Source organism: Pleurodeles waltl, chromosome 9 (assembly GCF_031143425.1).
Source record: "Pleurodeles waltl isolate 20211129_DDA chromosome 9, aPleWal1.hap1.20221129, whole genome shotgun sequence".
Classification (NCBI taxonomy): Eukaryota; Metazoa; Chordata; class Amphibia; order Caudata; family Salamandridae; genus Pleurodeles; species Pleurodeles waltl.
This window is the reverse complement of record NC_090448.1, coordinates 471,409,202-471,427,194: the sequence shown is the minus strand read 5'-3', so window position 1 is coordinate 471,427,194 and position 17,993 is coordinate 471,409,202. Positions and strand designations below refer to the sequence as shown.

General features: G+C 42.9%; 1 protein-coding gene across 1 annotated transcript in view; it reads right to left on the bottom strand.

The window, feature by feature from the left end:
- CDC42BPB (CDC42 binding protein kinase beta) overlaps nucleotides 1-17,993 on the bottom strand; it is a 903,752-nt gene that overhangs the window by 118,105 nt on the left and 767,654 nt on the right. Inside the window, exons 28-30 of the mRNA XM_069207298.1 lie at nucleotides 13,489-13,705; nucleotides 10,785-10,847; nucleotides 8,938-9,528 (exon numbers count right to left, since the gene is read on the bottom strand). Coding sequence (XP_069063399.1) covers nucleotides 8,938-9,528; nucleotides 10,785-10,847; nucleotides 13,489-13,705 — 871 coding nt within the window. The remainder of the gene's footprint in view (nucleotides 1-8,937; nucleotides 9,529-10,784; nucleotides 10,848-13,488; nucleotides 13,706-17,993) is intronic.

Sequence of the window (17,993 nt, the reverse complement as noted above, 5' to 3'; positions counted from 1 at the left end):
ACAGGATGGTATAAGGAAAATGATGACACCACAAAAAATGTGTGTGTGTATATATATTTGACATTTGGTTGGGACAGCGTGTGTGTCTTTTGAATGGTGGGCACATTGTCGATCTTTTTTTGTGCTTTTTGTACCAACTTTTGCTGGTGTGATTTACCTGCAATCTAATCTTTTTTCAATATAGCAGCCGATGAATTTATCGAGAATAAGTGGTTTTTTGAGTATTTTACCAGCTGGTATTGAATGATGTGCAGCCTGTGGCACAGCTATGGGCATTTCTCTTTCCCCAAATTATGCGAACCTAGTAATGGGGTGGTGGGAAAAAAAAATAGCATGGACTAGAATGAATGATCAATATGTTGACAGAGTACTATTGTGGGTCCGCTTTATTGATGACCTTTTTATTATTTGGAACGGGTCTAAAGCTGAATTTATGGAGTACTTCACTATCCTTAATAATAATCAGGTAGGCCTAAAATTTACATATGAAACAAGCACAACATTGATCAATTTTTTAGATATCACCATTTATATTGAGAACAACAAAATAGAAACAACAGTATATCGCAAAGAAACTGCCTGCAATAGTGTATTACACGGTCAAAGCTTCCATCCTAAGCCCTTGATGAGGAGTATACCCATGGGAGAATTTCTTAGAATGATGCGAATCTGTTCTAATGATAAAGAGTTATCCATAAAATGTCTAGAAACTTATGAAAGGTTTAAGAATCGAGAATACAATGAAAACATATTAAAGAAAAATATGACCTTAATAAAATCAAAACGAGAGGAAATTTTATTTAAGAAAAAAGAATCTAATCCGAAGGAACCAGTGAGAATGATTATGAAATACACAAAAGAAAGCGGCTGTATAAAGAACATAATTGAGAAACATTGGAAAATAATTGAAAGGGATCAGGACTTGGGGCCATTAGTGGGTTCCAAACCTCAGTTTTCATTTAGAAAGGCACCCAGTATTAGAGACTTAGTGGTGAGAAGTCACTTCACTCTTAATAAAGATTCAAATTGGTTGGAAGTGGAACAAAAAGGTTTTTTCAAGTGTAATAGCTGTAAAGCGTGCAAAATAGGTCAATCTATGAAAAATATTCTATTTGCAGATGGGCAGGTGAGGAAAATTAAATACAGAATCACTTGTAATACCAAATTTGTAATTTATATTATTGAATGCCATTGTGGTCACAAATACATTGGGAGTACCATTTGCAAACTTAAGAAAAGAATATTAGAACATATGAGAGCAATAACTAATAAAGACATGACTTAAGCAACAGCAAAACATATGCAGACACATACATTGAATGATTGGAGAAGTTTGAGATGTTATGGAATAGATCACATTCCAGACCAGGAAAGAGGAGGTGACCGTACTAAAAAGTTACGACAGCTGGAGTCTAGGTACATAATTCAAATGCGAACGAGAATTCCGTATGGAATGAATTATGATGAGGAACTTCATGTACATTTATAAAATATATCAATGTAATATTGGAATTTTGAGAAATTTTGATGATGAATTAGCTACTGTGGTTAGTGAGTATTTCTTCATTCATTTACATATGGTACGATGTTCTAACACATTAGGACTAGTATGAAATAACACCTAATTTAATATAATTTTGGGAGATTTAGACTTAGATGAAAAGATTTTGAGTACTGATCAATTGATGTGGATTATGAGTCAACATTGCATGTGATAGCAGAAGTACTAAACTTTTAACTTTTAATTCATTAATTTTCAATTTATAAATTTTATTATAATTAGATTTATGTTAAAAAGTACGCAGGAAATAGATATATGTTCCTTTGCTGATTTCAGCTAGTAAATGTTTTGTAGTTTGGCACTTTTTGTTTTTTCCTTTCCTTTCCTCCTTTGCTTAGTTAATACTACGAGTCCCAGCCTGCATTGCTTGAGTACAAATGTAATTGGCTATAAATAGAATGGGAATGGAATCATGAAATGTTTGAACTTGACAAAGACCGTAACGGTCGAAACGCGTTGTTCTCTTTTTGTTTCACAGTCAATAAATAATTGAATTATCATTCTTGGTGGAGTGCTCAACCAAATGTTGTTTTTGAATATTTCATTGAGGGATCGGCTTGCCCTTGGTTTGAGCACCAGCACTTGGAGTGCGGCGCCATAAACTGAGCCGCTTGGTTTTGGTATATATTTATATATATATATATTTATATTAAAGGGGCGTTGTAACTAGGTTGATGTTTTACCCATAGAAAACCATGTAAATTCAGCAGTTACAATTATACTTAGAGTTATACTTCAGTTAAGAAACTATAACTCATGGCCTGAAGTTACTTAAAGGCACGATTTATAGTTTCTTGAGACAATCAGAACTGCAACTGCTTCATTTCTATGGTTTTTTTATTGGTAAAAATTCAACCTAACTATAACGTCCCTATAATTTTAGTTTTTTTAGTGAATTTGTATTTATTTTATCCTAAAGTGATATATATAATTAACGTACGTTAATGCAACCACTGTTGCCCACAGCTTTTGGCTGTGTGTAGGGAGGTTGACAGCAGGGCCTGCGGCAAACCCCCTGGCATGCACCTAACCCCATGCTAGGTTTTGGTGTGCGAATGGGTGTATTTTTTTTTCTCCTTCAGATTTTGGTTCTAGAGATCCCTTGCGGATTTAAAATGGTGGGTTGGCGGCGGGTTGCACTGAGCACCGCAGTAAATCCATTGATCAGCTAAAAAAAGGTTTTTTTTAAAATAAATAAATGAAAACAAATCCTCAGAGACCCTTCCATCTGTCCTATGGGTTCAGCATAACTGTATACTGCCCCCTTATATCAGTTTTTGATTGTTCCTCTCCCCTCCCAATCTGGGCCGAAGTGAGAAACAAAATGGCGGCCACAACTTTCCTCTCAGACTGTGGCCAGTCTATCAGGGTCTTGTTTTTTTCCTGGATCCACGGAACCCCCTTGAGTGGATCAGAGAAGAATCTGCATCCCTAGATATTTATATGTTTTCCCTTTTATAACTCCAAAACTACTGAACTGATTTACACCTAATTACAAAAAGCCCTCTTTATGGACAAAGATTTAGCTTTCTGCTAAAATTGGTGCAATTTCATCCAGGAGTTTGGACTGTAATCAAGCCTAAAATCCCTATAGAAAATTCATGGAGAAAACACGTTTTGGGACCCCTTCCCGCCTATTCACAGCTTCTACTTAGCGAATCACCCCAGAACGTTACAAACAGCAGCGGAAGTGAGCGGCAAACTAGTTTTGAAATATGTGTTAAGATTTGTCAAACAACGCCAAGTTATAGGCAAAACAAAAAATGTTTTTCCTATGGAAACTAGGCCTGGACTATAACTTACTAGCTATCGCCAGTAGGATACAGATTAACAAATAACTTACCTTTGGCAACACCTTATCTGGTAGAGACTCCATCTAGCCACAGATTCCATACCTTTGAACGTCCCCCGGAACTGGAACCGGAAGATTTTTCATGAATAGTGCCCCTGCCAGTGGTGTCAATCAGGTCCGCGCAGTGTAGACCGCGCCAGAAGTGATGTCCGCATCACGATATAAGTGCCACCTCGGCGCACTGACGTCAGTTACTTTTCATGGCTTTCCACACCAGGAGCGCATATTCATGAATTGCACTGACATTGGTGTGTCAAAACTAGAGCCCTAGAAGGGACCATTTCTAAACCTAGAAATCTGGCTGCAGAGCAGGGAGAATGGGTGGATAGATAAGGAATTTGCAGTCAGATATTGCCTCTACCAGATAAGGCATTACCAAAGGTAAAAAACGTTCATCTGATAGAGACTTCTAGCAGCAGATTCCTTACCTTTGAATTGATATCCAAGCAATACCATCCCCGGTGGAGGAACTGCAGACAAATTTAAACAAGGAAGTCCTGCAGGACAGAATAGGCGAAATGCCCATCCCTGCAGACCTGATTGTCCAGGCAGTAATGTTTGGTAAACGTGTGCAAGGAAGCCCACACTGCTGCCTGACAGATGTCCAGGACTGGGACTCCACATGCCAACACAGTGGTCATAGCTTTGGCTCTGGTGGAATGAGCCCGCAAGCCCTTAGGGGGTTGATTCTTGGCCAATGCGTAGCAGATTTTGATGCAGGGTAAGACGCCTTGGGAGATGGTTAGCTTCTGCACCACCCGACCTTTTGTGTGATCAAGGTAGAACGACAACACTCTTTTTGGGCCCCAGTGGTGTAGTCGTTCCTTTTCTTTAGAGGGATGTGGAGAAGCGTACAAGGTGACATATCGGCCCACATGAAATGGTGTTATCACTTTCTGCAGGAAAGAGGCCCTAGTGTAAAGCACCAGTTTGTCTGGAAAAAGACAAGAAGGGAGGCCTGGATGATAAAGCCACTCACTCACCCTCCAGACAGATGTGGCGTCCAGATTGCGCTTGAGACCAGAGTCCTCTGATCTCCACCTCTTCTAGGTGGCTGCCCAATCCCAGGAGTGACGCATCTGTCATTACTGTGAGATCTGGTTTGGGAAGGGAGAGGGATTTGCCTCTGACCAAATCACGGTTCGTTAGCCTTCACTGCAGGACCATCGCAGTTCCTTCCATCATATGGACCATGTCAGAGAGATTCCCCTGATGCTGCATCCACTGGAACTTCAGGACCCACTGCAGAACCCGCATATGCCATCTGGCATGTGTCACTAGCAGGAGGCCATGAGGCCCAGCAGCCTCAGAGTCAGTCTCACCGAAACCCAGGATAGAGGCTGAAACACTGGAATCATTGCCTGAATATCCCAGACTCTTTGCTTGGGAGGATAGGCCCAAAACTGCAAAGTGTCCAGGACAGCTCAGATGAAAGGGTGCTTTTGAGTGGGGGGTTAGGTGAGACTTCAGCACATTTACAGTGAACCCTGGCGAACGCAGGAGGTCCGCCGTAGTCTGGAGGTGGAGGTTGACAGCCTGGGGCGAGCTCGCTTTCAGCAGCCAGTCATTAAGGTAGGGGAAGAGTGAAACCCCTGATCCCTCGCAGATGAGCTGCAAACATCGCCATCAACTTGGTGAACACCCCCTCAGGCGCTGGTACGGATGAAGCGGAGCACAGTAATCAAAGTGCTTGTGGCCTACTGTGAAACGCAAATACGTCTGTGGGCAGGCAGGACGAGGATGTGAAAATAGGCATCCTGCTAGTCAAATGCACCCACCCAGTTTTCGGGATCCAGGGCAAGCAAGACCTGAGCCAATGTGAGCATTTTGAAATTCTCTTTTCTGAGGAAGAAGCTGAGGGTTCAGAGATCTAGAATAGGGCGAAAACCCTTGTCCTTTCTGGGGACAAGCAAGTAGAGGGAGTAGCACCCACAGAGAACTGAGGGAAGTGAGAGGCCCAAGGACTTCGCCTAGCCGCCAGCACTTAAATGGTTCACTTAAATGGCTCCAGTGCGGAGTCTGCCTTTCCTGTGAAGAGACTGATCTTGTGCGCCTCTTATCTGAACGTCTGAAGTTTTTGAGTGGGCTGAAAAGGAGTTGGGGCTCCTGGAGCGGTCCCGGGACCTTCCCCTTGACCAAGACCTCCGAGGAGTCCTGCGATGCGGAGTCGCATGCCGGGCCGCTGGCAGCTTTAGGGACCGTTCCCTCAAAGTCTTCGGCACCATGGTCTGGCAGTTGGAGCAAGACTGAGTCATGGTCGCGCTCCAGACACCAAAGACATACGAGGTGTGGGTCCATAATTGGCATGGCACGTTGACAGTTGCCACGCAGTTTAAAACCTGTCTTCCTTGAACACATCCTCCACACATCAGGAGGAAAAACCTCAAAATAGAAGTCAACAAAACGTTGAAAAATGCCTGTCAAAAAACGATACAGTGTTAGCTCAGTGCTAAATGGAGCAGAAAGAAAATAACTGAGGCCAGGGCGCTGAGGTGGTGCCTATATAGGTGAGGCAAGCCTCACTTCCGGTGGGGACACTGCTGCGCAGAGCCGATCAACGCCACATACAAATCTTTCTGATCCAGTCTGGTGCCTGGGGAAATTCAAAGGTAAGGAATCTGCAGATAGGAATCTCCATCAGAGATATATATATCCCAAAAATGTCTTCGCACCACACAGACTCAGCTCCAAAAATCCAAGGTTGGTTAAAAAAAAAAAAAAAGAGAGAGAGAGAGACAGACAGACAGACAGACAGGCAGACAGAGACAGACGACAGACAGACTTTTGGCGGAGAATGGTCTCTTGCTTAGAACTGGAGAAACAAAATTAAAAGCACAATTATGCAAAAACGGTGCTGGCAAAGTGACTAAGGCCTTGTTGAACATGCCACACAACACGGAGTTACAAAGTGTCTCGTACCTCTAAGCAATTTGCTGTAGACTAATGCCAGACAGTTGGAGGTACTTTATCCCATATAGAACAACGAGGGACTCTAGGTCAAATGGAAAAGCAGGAACTCGACTACCATCCAAGGAACGGAGTAACATCATGAGCCAAAAGTTACTCTTGTTTCAGCTGGGCCGGGGAACAGAGAACAGTCTATTATTCCAAGTTATATTCTTATTGGAGGCTTCAATTTTTATGAGCTTGGTGAATGAGAGAATATTTTGAGAGCTGAAAGCCACTGGACACTCTGATCATGCAGAACCTTGACAATATAATTCACACCATATCCCATTGCATACTTTAAAAACCTACTGAGCCAATGATGGAGTTTGTTTCTGTTCAGGAGACCCTCAGTAAATGTACAGTTTTAGAAGGTTAAGGGAGCCACCAAGTAAATGTGGAAGTCACATAAATGTGTTGGAAAAAAAAAAAACACTTAATACATCAGCCCTCTTCTTTCAGTCAAATTAAACATATCAATGAATGTACAGGATAAGCCACTGCAAGGAATGGAAAAGGAGCCAAGGTTAGGGTCTAAAGAAACTGGTGAAAACCCAACAACTGGAGTGGTTAATGAAGAGTTCAAAGCTGTGCCAGAGGGAGCTGGAATCCCATCTGAAAGAACTGCAACATGGCCTACTTGAAAGTTGCAATTTGCTGCAAAGTCAACAACCCCTCAGGGAATTTGAGATGCACCAAGACCAACTGCAGGAATGGGAAGAAGTTTTTGGGGTATGACCACCTGATTGACACCCTCGTGCCTTCTCCGATCTCGGGTGGCAGGGTGGGGTGGAGTTCCGCTTAGCGTTCTTTTGCCCATGGCCTGTCTTCAACCTACCAGAAGCCTTCGAGTGGAAACAAGACTTTGAGTGAGACTAATAAAAAAGACAACAAATGACCCAGAGACTTGGAGCAAGACGGAGATCTACTTTATGACTGCGACCGCTTACATTTGGAAAGCAAGAGTTTTGCCTCTCGCTTCTGGATCGCCTTGTGATGAATGAAGGTGAAATGACCACACAACGTCGAGGTGTGATGGGAGCACAAGAACCAATGGCCTATGTCTTGCTGGTCTGCGACTGACATCTGCTTCCTGAAGGCACAGCAAAACTTTAATCCTGTAGATTTTCAGGTACACATCGCCCTGTGCACACTGTCTAAACTTAGTTTTTAAAGTTGCGTGAAAACTGACAAAGTTAGGAGTGGAGCTATAGATTTACATTGAAGGGCGAGAACAAAAAGGAACTGATGTCAGAATACAGCGGTTGGTACTTATGTGTGGCTCCACTCAGGGAGTTTCAGGGCTGTACGGAGTCACCACAGAACCAGGTGGTGCCTCCTACCGACACAGAGTATTGCTGAGAAAATCCTCCTGATCTAGTCTGGCGCTTGGGAATATTCTGAAGGTTAAGAATTTGAATTACAAAAGCAAATAAAAATAAAATAATTAAAAAGAGCACACAGTACAATTCTAACTATCTTTTGAATGCTCAAAACAAGGGCAAGAGCAACCCAATCCCTAGTGAACAAACCTTGTATTGAAAAACATAAATAAGCAAAACAATTTGTAGAACACAGCTACAACTTTCCCTACGAGGTTTCTACTAGGGGGCGATAGGATAATGGCACAGTGGAGAAGCAGAAGACCGAGCACTAAAGTAGAATACAAAAAAATGGCAACACTCATTTCTGCTCTTTTGTTTTTTCGCCAAGCAGTTAGAAGAATGAAGTCCTACTTTATAGAAATATTAAACAATTTCAGAAATGGACTCTCCCATCTTTGTAGATTATTTAAATCACCTTGGAAGGGGTGTCAGTATGGTACAGCCTAGTGGGTTTTGAGAGGTTGTAATGTGCAGATTTAAAACAATACAGATCAAAAGATGGCACAGCCAAACGGGAAAAAGGTTTGAGGCAACGCATTTCTAATAATTTTTGCTGTGTCCGTATCAATATAATAATTTAGAGGTCACCAAGGAAATCGAAAAATACACCTGATTTCATGGCTTCAAATAGTGTAGGCTGATTGAATTAGTGCATTTATCATCAATGAAAGTTTCAATTGATGTAGCACAAAAGAAAACTGTCACTAGGAAACATGCAACTTTACACAATGTGAATCAGATGGAATTAAGACACTTTTTCCTGATCTGTGTCCCACTTAACTGAAAAGAATGTTTTCAATTATATTCATGTCCCATGCATCTGTAGGTTAATGGGAAAGTCAGAGATGACAAGATGCAGGTAGCAAGTGTAGGTACAAATATCGAAAGTGACTGATCTTTTTAATCAGTTTACGAAGAATGTCAAAAAACAACAAGGGCAGACAAATTAACATCCCCTATTCATCTTCTTCAAGCACACCCAAGCCTGCACGGAAAACAAGCTAACTATCTGGGGTTAAAAAAACGGACCAGTGATGTTTGATGCTCTATAAATTCAAATGGTAATGCCACTTATCAGAAGATATTTTGTGTTTGAAAGCACAATCATGACAATATGTGCAGCCAATACAGACATGTTGACAATTCATAATTATAGCAGAAACAGATATAATAATTGAAAAACATATACTTACTACAAGCAACAGGTGTTGCTGGCCACATTAACTCCTGCGTGCGTGACCTTCGACCTTGTGAATCGACGTACACTCCCATATGGCTGAAGCAAAGCAGGTACTCCTCATTACTGAGCTCCACAGCACACAGGGCATCAAAAGGCTGCTGGGAAAGGAACACAAGTGAGGGGTCACTCTGATTTACCAGATTTGATTGGGCATCTCCATGGATGAACAAGAGAGAGAACCCAGACTGGTATCCAACACAGAGCTTGTCCTTGAACATGGCCATCCATTGAACATTCCCTGGAGCCTGAATTTCATTGACTTTCTTGTGGAAAGGTTTAGTTCTGTGAAGCTCGTAACAAAGAACCTGCCTTTTTACTGCCACAAACAAATAGGTGGGAGAGATTTTCTTTTCTGAAGTTGCAATGAACTGGCAGCCTTTAGTTTCTGGTAGTTTAATGTCAAAACTGCCTTCTGATCCATCCAGGGCAGACCAAGAGTAAAGGTGAACATGATGATTGCGGCCACAAATGAGGACTATTATTTTCTCTTTAGAAACCAGCTCGATCTGGTGCACCTTCTTGCAGTCAGCAGCTCGAACAATTACTGGAACAGAAAGACAAATTTCAGTCAGCACACACAATTACAGATTTAACACTTACTACCAAGCATGATTGACAATGCATTTCACCAAACTGATAAAAGCCACAAAATCACCATGAAACTGAGGAGTGGAAAACAAGGTAAACACATTAAAATACTTTCGCTGGGTGAGCAGGGGACATGAGAGGCAGTTAGAGATGACTATTAGAAGAAGAGGAGAGTAAGTATTAAAAAGACACATTTGTAAAAGTTGCTGGACCTTCAATTACTCAATCATTCACTCAGATCGTGCCGTTAAACAAGTACATGACTAAAAAGGCATTATGTTTTAATTCATATCTTTCAAGGAGTCAGTTGTATACATTTTTAAGTTCTTTGTGTCACTGAAAAATGGGATAATACAATTCAAACTAGTCACCTTATCGGTAAACTAAAGTGATTTTCTTACATTTAATTTGATTTTGGTAGCAAATCGCTTATAGTTATGGCACTTCCTGCCATGACAACAGCTACTAAATGGGGTTCACAACATCAATAACAGTGCTATCCGATTGGATCTCACAAAAAAGCTCATGCTAGGGAGGTACTCATTTACATAGCATGTTCTCCTAGAAGCACATGACTAGTAAACAAGTCTATATGAGTTACAATTGTGCCCCCAAAAGAAAAGCTTGAGCGCTCCAAACCACCACAAACTCAGCAAAGGTATGAATGAAAGCCACTGCTGTGATTCAGGATGCTTAGGGCAGCCTACATTCCCTAATCACTCTTCATGGCAGCGCTCAAAGAAGCCTTTGTGAGCCCAATCAAGATGCAAGGACATCAAGTGTCTTAAGAGACCATTATCAGTGGCAATAATAGCAAACCTGAAAAAAGCTACATCATCTGTGATCAAAAATGTATCAACAATATTAGCACCATCAACTGAAAAGCACCTCAATATATTGGTAACTAACAAGTATCCACCGTGACTCATTTAATTTCCATTCAGTTTCCAGAGAATGCTCCTGCATGGCAGCACTAAACAACATGAGCACAAGGTACAAATAGCAACAATAGAAGCTACATGAACTCTATATTCATTGGCAACATGCTAATTTAGGTTTTTATGGAAGAGGAGGGTTTTAGTAAATGATAAGAAAAAGAAAGGTTGAGAAAATTCTGAAAGTTTGTGCAGATCATCACATACGCAGTCCCCCTTTCTTTTAGAGGTTTAGAAATAAACCAGCCACTATATTAAGAGACATCTAGTAACATACCATCTCTTGTCAACTCTATGACATACAGCCCTTCTTCTGTGCCAATTACAATACGATCAGGATCTACATAACAAAGGAACAACAAAGGCGTTAATTTGTTTATCAAATATTACAAGGTTAAGGGAACAACATTCAGGAAAGGAGCATTTGGTTACAAGAGCACCATTCGAGAAAGGAACGCATGCAAATGCATTATCTCCCTTGGACACCCCAATGCAGGCTAAAATTTGATTTTATAACTTGTTGATAACGTCTTTGCACTTTGGGAGAGAGCCATATTACACCATTAGTTCCATCTATCTGCAGGACCTGAGCTTTGAGGTATTTAATATTTTTTTTGTTTTTGTTTACAGTGGTAGATAAACGAGAGCTGATTATTAAAAAAACAGATAGTAGTTGTCTGTGCCTATATTATGGTCTACATTCACCCCTGGTGAGGAAAGTACATTTCGTTTTTTTTTTTTTTTTGGGAGGGGGGAGAGTGAAGGGGGCTGGGTAGAGGAGGCGGCAGGCTCTACCCTTAATGATCAACATGAACTTTAGTGGCAGAGAGAGACTGACCTTCACCCACCCTCGTAAATCATTTTACAGAAACAGTATTGTATGGTGAGATTTTAAATAATTGTTGTGGTATTTTTGCGATTATGTGACTATACATTTATTGGAGACATTATGATTTTACCAGGGCACACCAAACCAGTCCACAAATCCGACATTCTCAGTATAAAAACAGAGTTTTGAAGAGATTACTAGTCTATCCACAACTGCAATAGTCCTTCTTCCATGCTTGTGACATGCTCATTCACTTGTATGCTGATTACATCGATGTCGAACAACATAGGCTTCAATTTATAGTTGTTGCTATAGTAACAGAATACATTGTTTTGATGAGTTTCATATTGTTACAACATTGGTTCTACAATATGTTTACATGCCATTTTTCATTTGCTAAAATGGCGCCTCTGCTTTCCTAAACTCACTAAATGGGCTCCACATGTCAATAAATCCTCTTTCCATTACAATATCCCTACATTGATGATTTCATGTTATCGTCCTATTGTCTGATTGTACTTTCTTTCGCATATCAATTCTTTCAGTCTTGAAAAAAACTAGATGACGAAACATGCGTCGGCTGTTTTTTTTAGATTCATTGTGCCTTGCAAAGAATAAATCCTAACCAATTACAAGACGTGTTCAGAACTGTCATTGATATACTGTAAGACAATATGGACTTTGTGTACTGGTTTAGTGTGCCCTGGTAAAATCAGGATAAACTTCTCAGTTCTGATTAGATCTCCAGTCGATACAACCTACACCTGTGGTGGTTGGGTGTAATTATCAGTACGGCACCCATTGAACAAGATACAATCTTCCCCTGCAATTGTAGATATACGCTGGATGTGCGAATATGGAAGCACAATCACTTTTTTCTATATTTTGCATACATTTATTGGAGACAATTGTGGATACATTCACTTAGGAATCAAACTTGCATGTAAATCGGGAGCACCTGCGGAAAAAAACATTCAAACAGCCATTACTTGCTTCTGACTTGGGATGTAACCCTAAAACTACCTTGGTCCTACTCTATGAAACCAATAACGCATCAGGTTTTAATATGGAAGAGAATTATATATCAAGGGGGTTGCCTTATTTCAAGGTGCCTAACTATCGATACTTCATCTCATGAATCCATGGACAATGCGGTTTCCCTTGAATGTAACTAATACAGCATCAATAAGTTTACAGCGGATATGCAAAACTACACCTGCCTTATTATTTTCCTGTGCAGGAGCAGATAATATAAGGAAAAGCAGGGACCCACCATTTCCAAAGACTTTTCAGTCTCAATTTTGTAATGTTTTTGTGGGTGAGGGTGTTTACACAACATATATATAGTGCAGTATGTAAAATAAACTGCTTCTTCCGGATTTAGCAATGAAGGGAGTTCTACGGAAGAAGGCATACTCTGTTAGAAACACCTTCATATTAGAATACAGGAATACTGAGAGCTCTACTGAAGAGAAATGAGTGGATCAGGGACAATAGTAACTAGTATGGCACTTCTCTTCCAACATTTCAATGCCTGGGTTTCCATATCTTTCCTTTTAATTTACAATATTCTGCACTTAGTGGGTGAAAAGCTATAACTACATGCAGTCCTTTAACCTTGGAACATACAGGTTGTTGAAGGTCCTCTTTCTTGATTGAGGCCAGAGCTGCAGGTTCAGTCACTTTAATAGCCAACTGGCCCTTTGCAGCAGGCTATGGTGCTACGGCACAGTTCCTTAACCACTTACAAATAAATGTACATGTCGCTATATTTGTCCCAAAACTCCGTTTTTGAATTTAATTCTTATGCATGTACATGAAAACTGAACCACACTACCTATTAAGCCGTTTCGATGCTCTCACTCAGACCGGACAGCTCAAAGAAATGCCTTCATAATTATACCAGGTTCGGGGTTTGTCCGAGAAATCACAGAAACTAATGTTGCGGCAGCCAATGATTTGTCATCTCATCTATTGTAAGAACAATTTCATGTAGTGATTTTTACACAACATTCATTTAAGTGCAAGACAATCTTACACTTTATAACGTCATCAAAATAATTAAGCTAGATGCCTGTGTCACATTTTATACATTCCAAATAGATTGAAGCACAACAGTTTAGGTTACACACTGTAATGAAAACACACATACCTACAATTGCGCCAGTCAAACTTGCTTTGATAAGAGGCAGTGTACTGTCATAGGCTTCCTGAGGAACATGTACCACCTGATTTCGCAGCTTGTTTTTATGTAAGATGGACTGGAGCCCCTCCAAGATCCCAACCCATTTCCTCTTTTCGTTCTCATTTTCTGTCAGGATCAGTAGTGATGAAGTCTTGGAAGGTAAATCTAAGAAAGAGGCGGTGACCTTAAAAGCAAGAGGAAACATAATTGAACATTAAGAAGCTAAACCACCCTAACACAAGATGAAAAACAACTCCTAGGTTAAAGCAGGTTTTTCTGAAAACTATTTCTCCTGACCCAATGAACTTTAGCAGATGACAGGCTCACTGAAAATTTGTTTTCGTTGCACGACAATCACATATTTAAAAAAAACTAAGAAGAGGTTAGCCAAAGATTTTTTTCGGAGGATGTGAAAATCAAAATAATTAGCAACATTTTCCTTTGTGACTGTTAAAGTTAAGGCAATAGAACGTGCGTAGAATGTAGAGGGTGTTGGCCTTATCTCCTTGTTCACAGTCTTGTCAATACTATTAAATGGAGAAGAGTGCTGAATGTATAACCTTCTTTTTATACAGACGCCTCACACCATAGTTACTCCGTTTCGAGACACTGTGGTGCTACTAATATCTGACATGCAGGCCAGAGCAGAGCTGAGAGAAAGTGCCACTGTTGGCATGGTTACCCCCCACTTTTTGTCTAGTGTTGACGCCAACTTTGAAAGTGTGCTGGGACCCTGCTAACCAGGCCTCAGCACCAGTGTTCTTTCCCTAAAACTGTACCTTTGTTTCCACAATTGGCACAGCCCAGGCACACAGTTAAGTCTCTTGTAAAAAGTACCCATGGTACCAAGGGCCCTGTGGCCGGGGAAGGTCTCTAAGGGCTGCAGCATGTATTAAGCCACCCTTCGGGGACCCCTCACTTAGCCCATGTACACTGCCTTGCAGCTTGTGTGTGCTGGTGGGGAGAAAAAGGCAAAGTCGACATGACACCCCACTCAGGGTACAAAGACCACAATCCACTGCCTGTGGGATAGTTAAGTCACCCTTCTAGCAGGTCTTACAGCCCTAAGGCAGGATCCACTATACCACAGGTGAGGGCATAGTTGCATGAGCAATATGCCCCTACAATGTCTAAGTCCATTCTTAAGACATTGTAAGCGCAGTGTAGCCATAGTGAGTATATGGTTTGGGAGTTTGTCATTAAGAACTCCAGAGAACCATAATGGCTTCACTGAATGCTGGGAAGTTTGGTATCAAACTTCTCAGCATAATAAACCCACACCAGTGTGGGAGTTATTGAAAAATGCACGCAGAGGGCATCTTAGAGGTGCTCCCTGTATGTTAGCCCAACTGCTAGTGTAGGACTGACCGGTCTGTGCCAGCCTGCCACTTTTAGATGAGGTTCTGACCACGTGGGGTGAGTGCCTTTGTGCACTCTGTAGTCAGAAACAAAGCCTGCCCTGGGTGGCGTTGCTTCACCCCCCACCTCCCGCCACCCTTGCAGGAACTGTAACACCTGGCGGTGAGCCTCAAAGGTTCAAGCCTCGGATTACAGGTCCCCAGGGCACTCCAGCTAGTGGAGATACCCACCCCCAGACAAAGCACCCCCCCCCCCACCCCCTAAGGTGTCTAGAGCTGAGGGAACCTCCTCCCTGCAGAATCCTCCATCTTGGTTCAGAGGACAGGGACCAATAGGGATAGGAATGTGCCCACCCTCCCCAAAGGGAGTGGGCACAAGGAGTCAGTGGCTACTGCCCCTTGACCCATAACACGCCACTAAATCTAGTATTTAGGGGCCTCCCTCAACCCAGCTCACCAGATTCCTGGTGACTTACAAGAAGGAGGACTGCTAAGCTGAAAACCCCAGCAGAGAAGAAGGAAGACGACAAATGCTTTGGCCCCAGCCCTACCGGCCTGTCTCCTGCTTCAGAGAACGTGCAAAAAGACTAGCGACGCCTCCATCGGGCCCATCAACCTTTTCAACTCCAGAGGACTGCCCTGCACTCAAAAGGACCAAGAACTCCTGAGGACAGCGGCTCTGTCTAAAAGAAACCTACAGCTAAGGACTCCAATCTCACTCCAGATGTGTGAGTCCTGGCACCTGTGCACCCAACGCCCACGCCCCGTGTCCAGGTGGTCCACCCAGCAAGAAAGGGTCCCCAGGCAATTGGGAGCAAGAGGCCACCCTGGGTTGACCCCTCCAGACGAAGATATCCCACGCCTAAGGGACACACTGTACCCAGGTCTTAGAGAACCTGACCTCCAGTGCAGCATCGACCAGCAGGCAGCCCTCTTCCCTGCCCAGCCGTTGGCTTGCCCGAGAAGCCCCCGTGGATCTCGTCTGCAGCGGCAGAGTGACCCCGGTGCCCCCTTCCCCATAGAGAACCCGACGCCCTGTTTGCTCCTTGCACCCGGCCGCCCTAGTGCCGCTGAGGGTGTGTGTTTGGTGCTTACTTGGGGCCCCACCAGTGCTCTCTTGAACTCTCCTGGTCTACCTGCCGAGTCGCGGGTATCTACCAACTGGCTGACTGGATTCCGAGAACCCCCTATCTCCAAAGGAGCCCACTTTAACTTGGCTCCTCTTTGTCCCCGTGTTGCTGGTGGTGGGTGTTTGGGGTTAACTTGAACCCACAACGACGGACGACCTAAAACCCAGAAAAAAGGAACCATAAGTACCTGTAGAACTCTACCATCTTTTCTTCCCACATGAACTGTTGAAAATTGCACTGTCAACTTTTAAAATAGCTTTTTGCCATTTTAAAGAAAACTATACATTGTTGATAGTTCTGATTATAACAGCAAACTGAATCTGTTGGTTCTAGAAATAAGTTAATGAAAGATATTTTTCTATATAAAAACGTATTGGTCTGGAGTTGAGTCACTGAGTGCGTGTTTCTTCCATTGCTTGCGTGTGTACAATAAATGCTTAACACTACCCTCTGATAAGCCTAACTGCTCGCCCACACTACCACAAATAGAGCATTAGTATTATTGATTTTTGCCTCTGTCAAGCCTCTGGGGAACACCTGGACTCTGTGCACACTGTCTCATTTTGATATAGTATATACAGAGTCAGCTTCCTACAAGAGGTGAACAGCTAATGCTCAATATTTGTAGAAAAGTACCCTCTTTTTGGCATGGTTACCCCCACTATTTGCCTGTCACCTTGTTTTGACTGGCTTCACCGGGATCCCTCTAAACAGGAGCCCAGTGATTGTGCTCTATCCCTCTAAATTTGGTTGCTTGGGACTTTGCACACCGCACAACTAGCATACTGGTAAGCCTCTAGTATATGGTACTTAGGTACCCAGGGCACCTGGGCACCAGGGATCCCCCATGGGCTGCAGTATGTATTTTGCCACCCACAGGAGCCCATGCAAAATGTGTCTGGAGGCCTGCCATTGCAGCCTGTGTGAAAAGGTGCATGCACCTTCTCACTACAGGTCACTGTAAGTCACCCCTATGGTAGGCACTCTAGCCCAGAGGGCAGGGTGCAGGTACCTGTGTGTGAGAGCACACCCTTGGGTGAGCAGAGGTGCCCCTACGAACTTCAGCTTCTTTTCACTGGACTTCGTGAGTGAGGGGAAGCCATTTTACCTGTGTCCAGCTGTAAGGAAATGCCTCCTTGGCATGGTTACCCCCTAACCTTTTGCCTTTGCTGATGCTAAGTTATGATTTGAAAGTGTGATGGGACCCTTCTAACCAGGCCCCAGCACCAGTGTTCTTTCCCTAAACTGTACCTTTGTCTCCACAATTGGCACAACCATGGCACTCAGGTAAGTCCCTTGTAACTGGTACCCCTGGTACTAAAGGCCCTGATGCCAGGGAAGGTCTCTAAGGGCTGTAGCATGTCTTATGCCACCCTAGGGACCCCTCACTCAGCACATACACACTGCTTGCCAGCTTGTGTGTGCTGGTGGGGAGAAAGTGACTAAGTCAACATGGCACTCACCTCAGGGTGCCATGCCAACCTCACACTGCCTGTGGCATAGGTAAGGCACCCCTCTAGCAGGCTTTAAAGCCCTAAGGCAGGGTGCACTATACCACAGGTGAGGGCATATGTGCATGTGAACTATGCCCCTACAGTGTCTAAGCAAATCCGTAGACATTAGCAAGTGCTGGGTAGCCATAAGAGTATATGGTCTGGGAGTTTGTCAAACACGAACTCCACAGTTCCATAATGGCTACACTGAAATCTGGGAAGCTTGGTATCAAACTTCTCAGCACAATAAATGCACACGGATGCCAGTGTGCAATTTATTGTAACATACACCCAGAGGGCATCTTAGAGATGCCCCCTGAATACCAATCTGACTTCTAGTGAAGGCTGACCAGTTTCTGCCAGCGTGCCACACACCAGACATGTTGCTGGCCACATGGGGAGAGTGTCTTTGTCACTCTGTGGCCAGGAACAAAGCCTGTACTGGGTGGAGGTGCTTCTCAGCTCCCCCTGCAGGAACTTTAACACCTGGC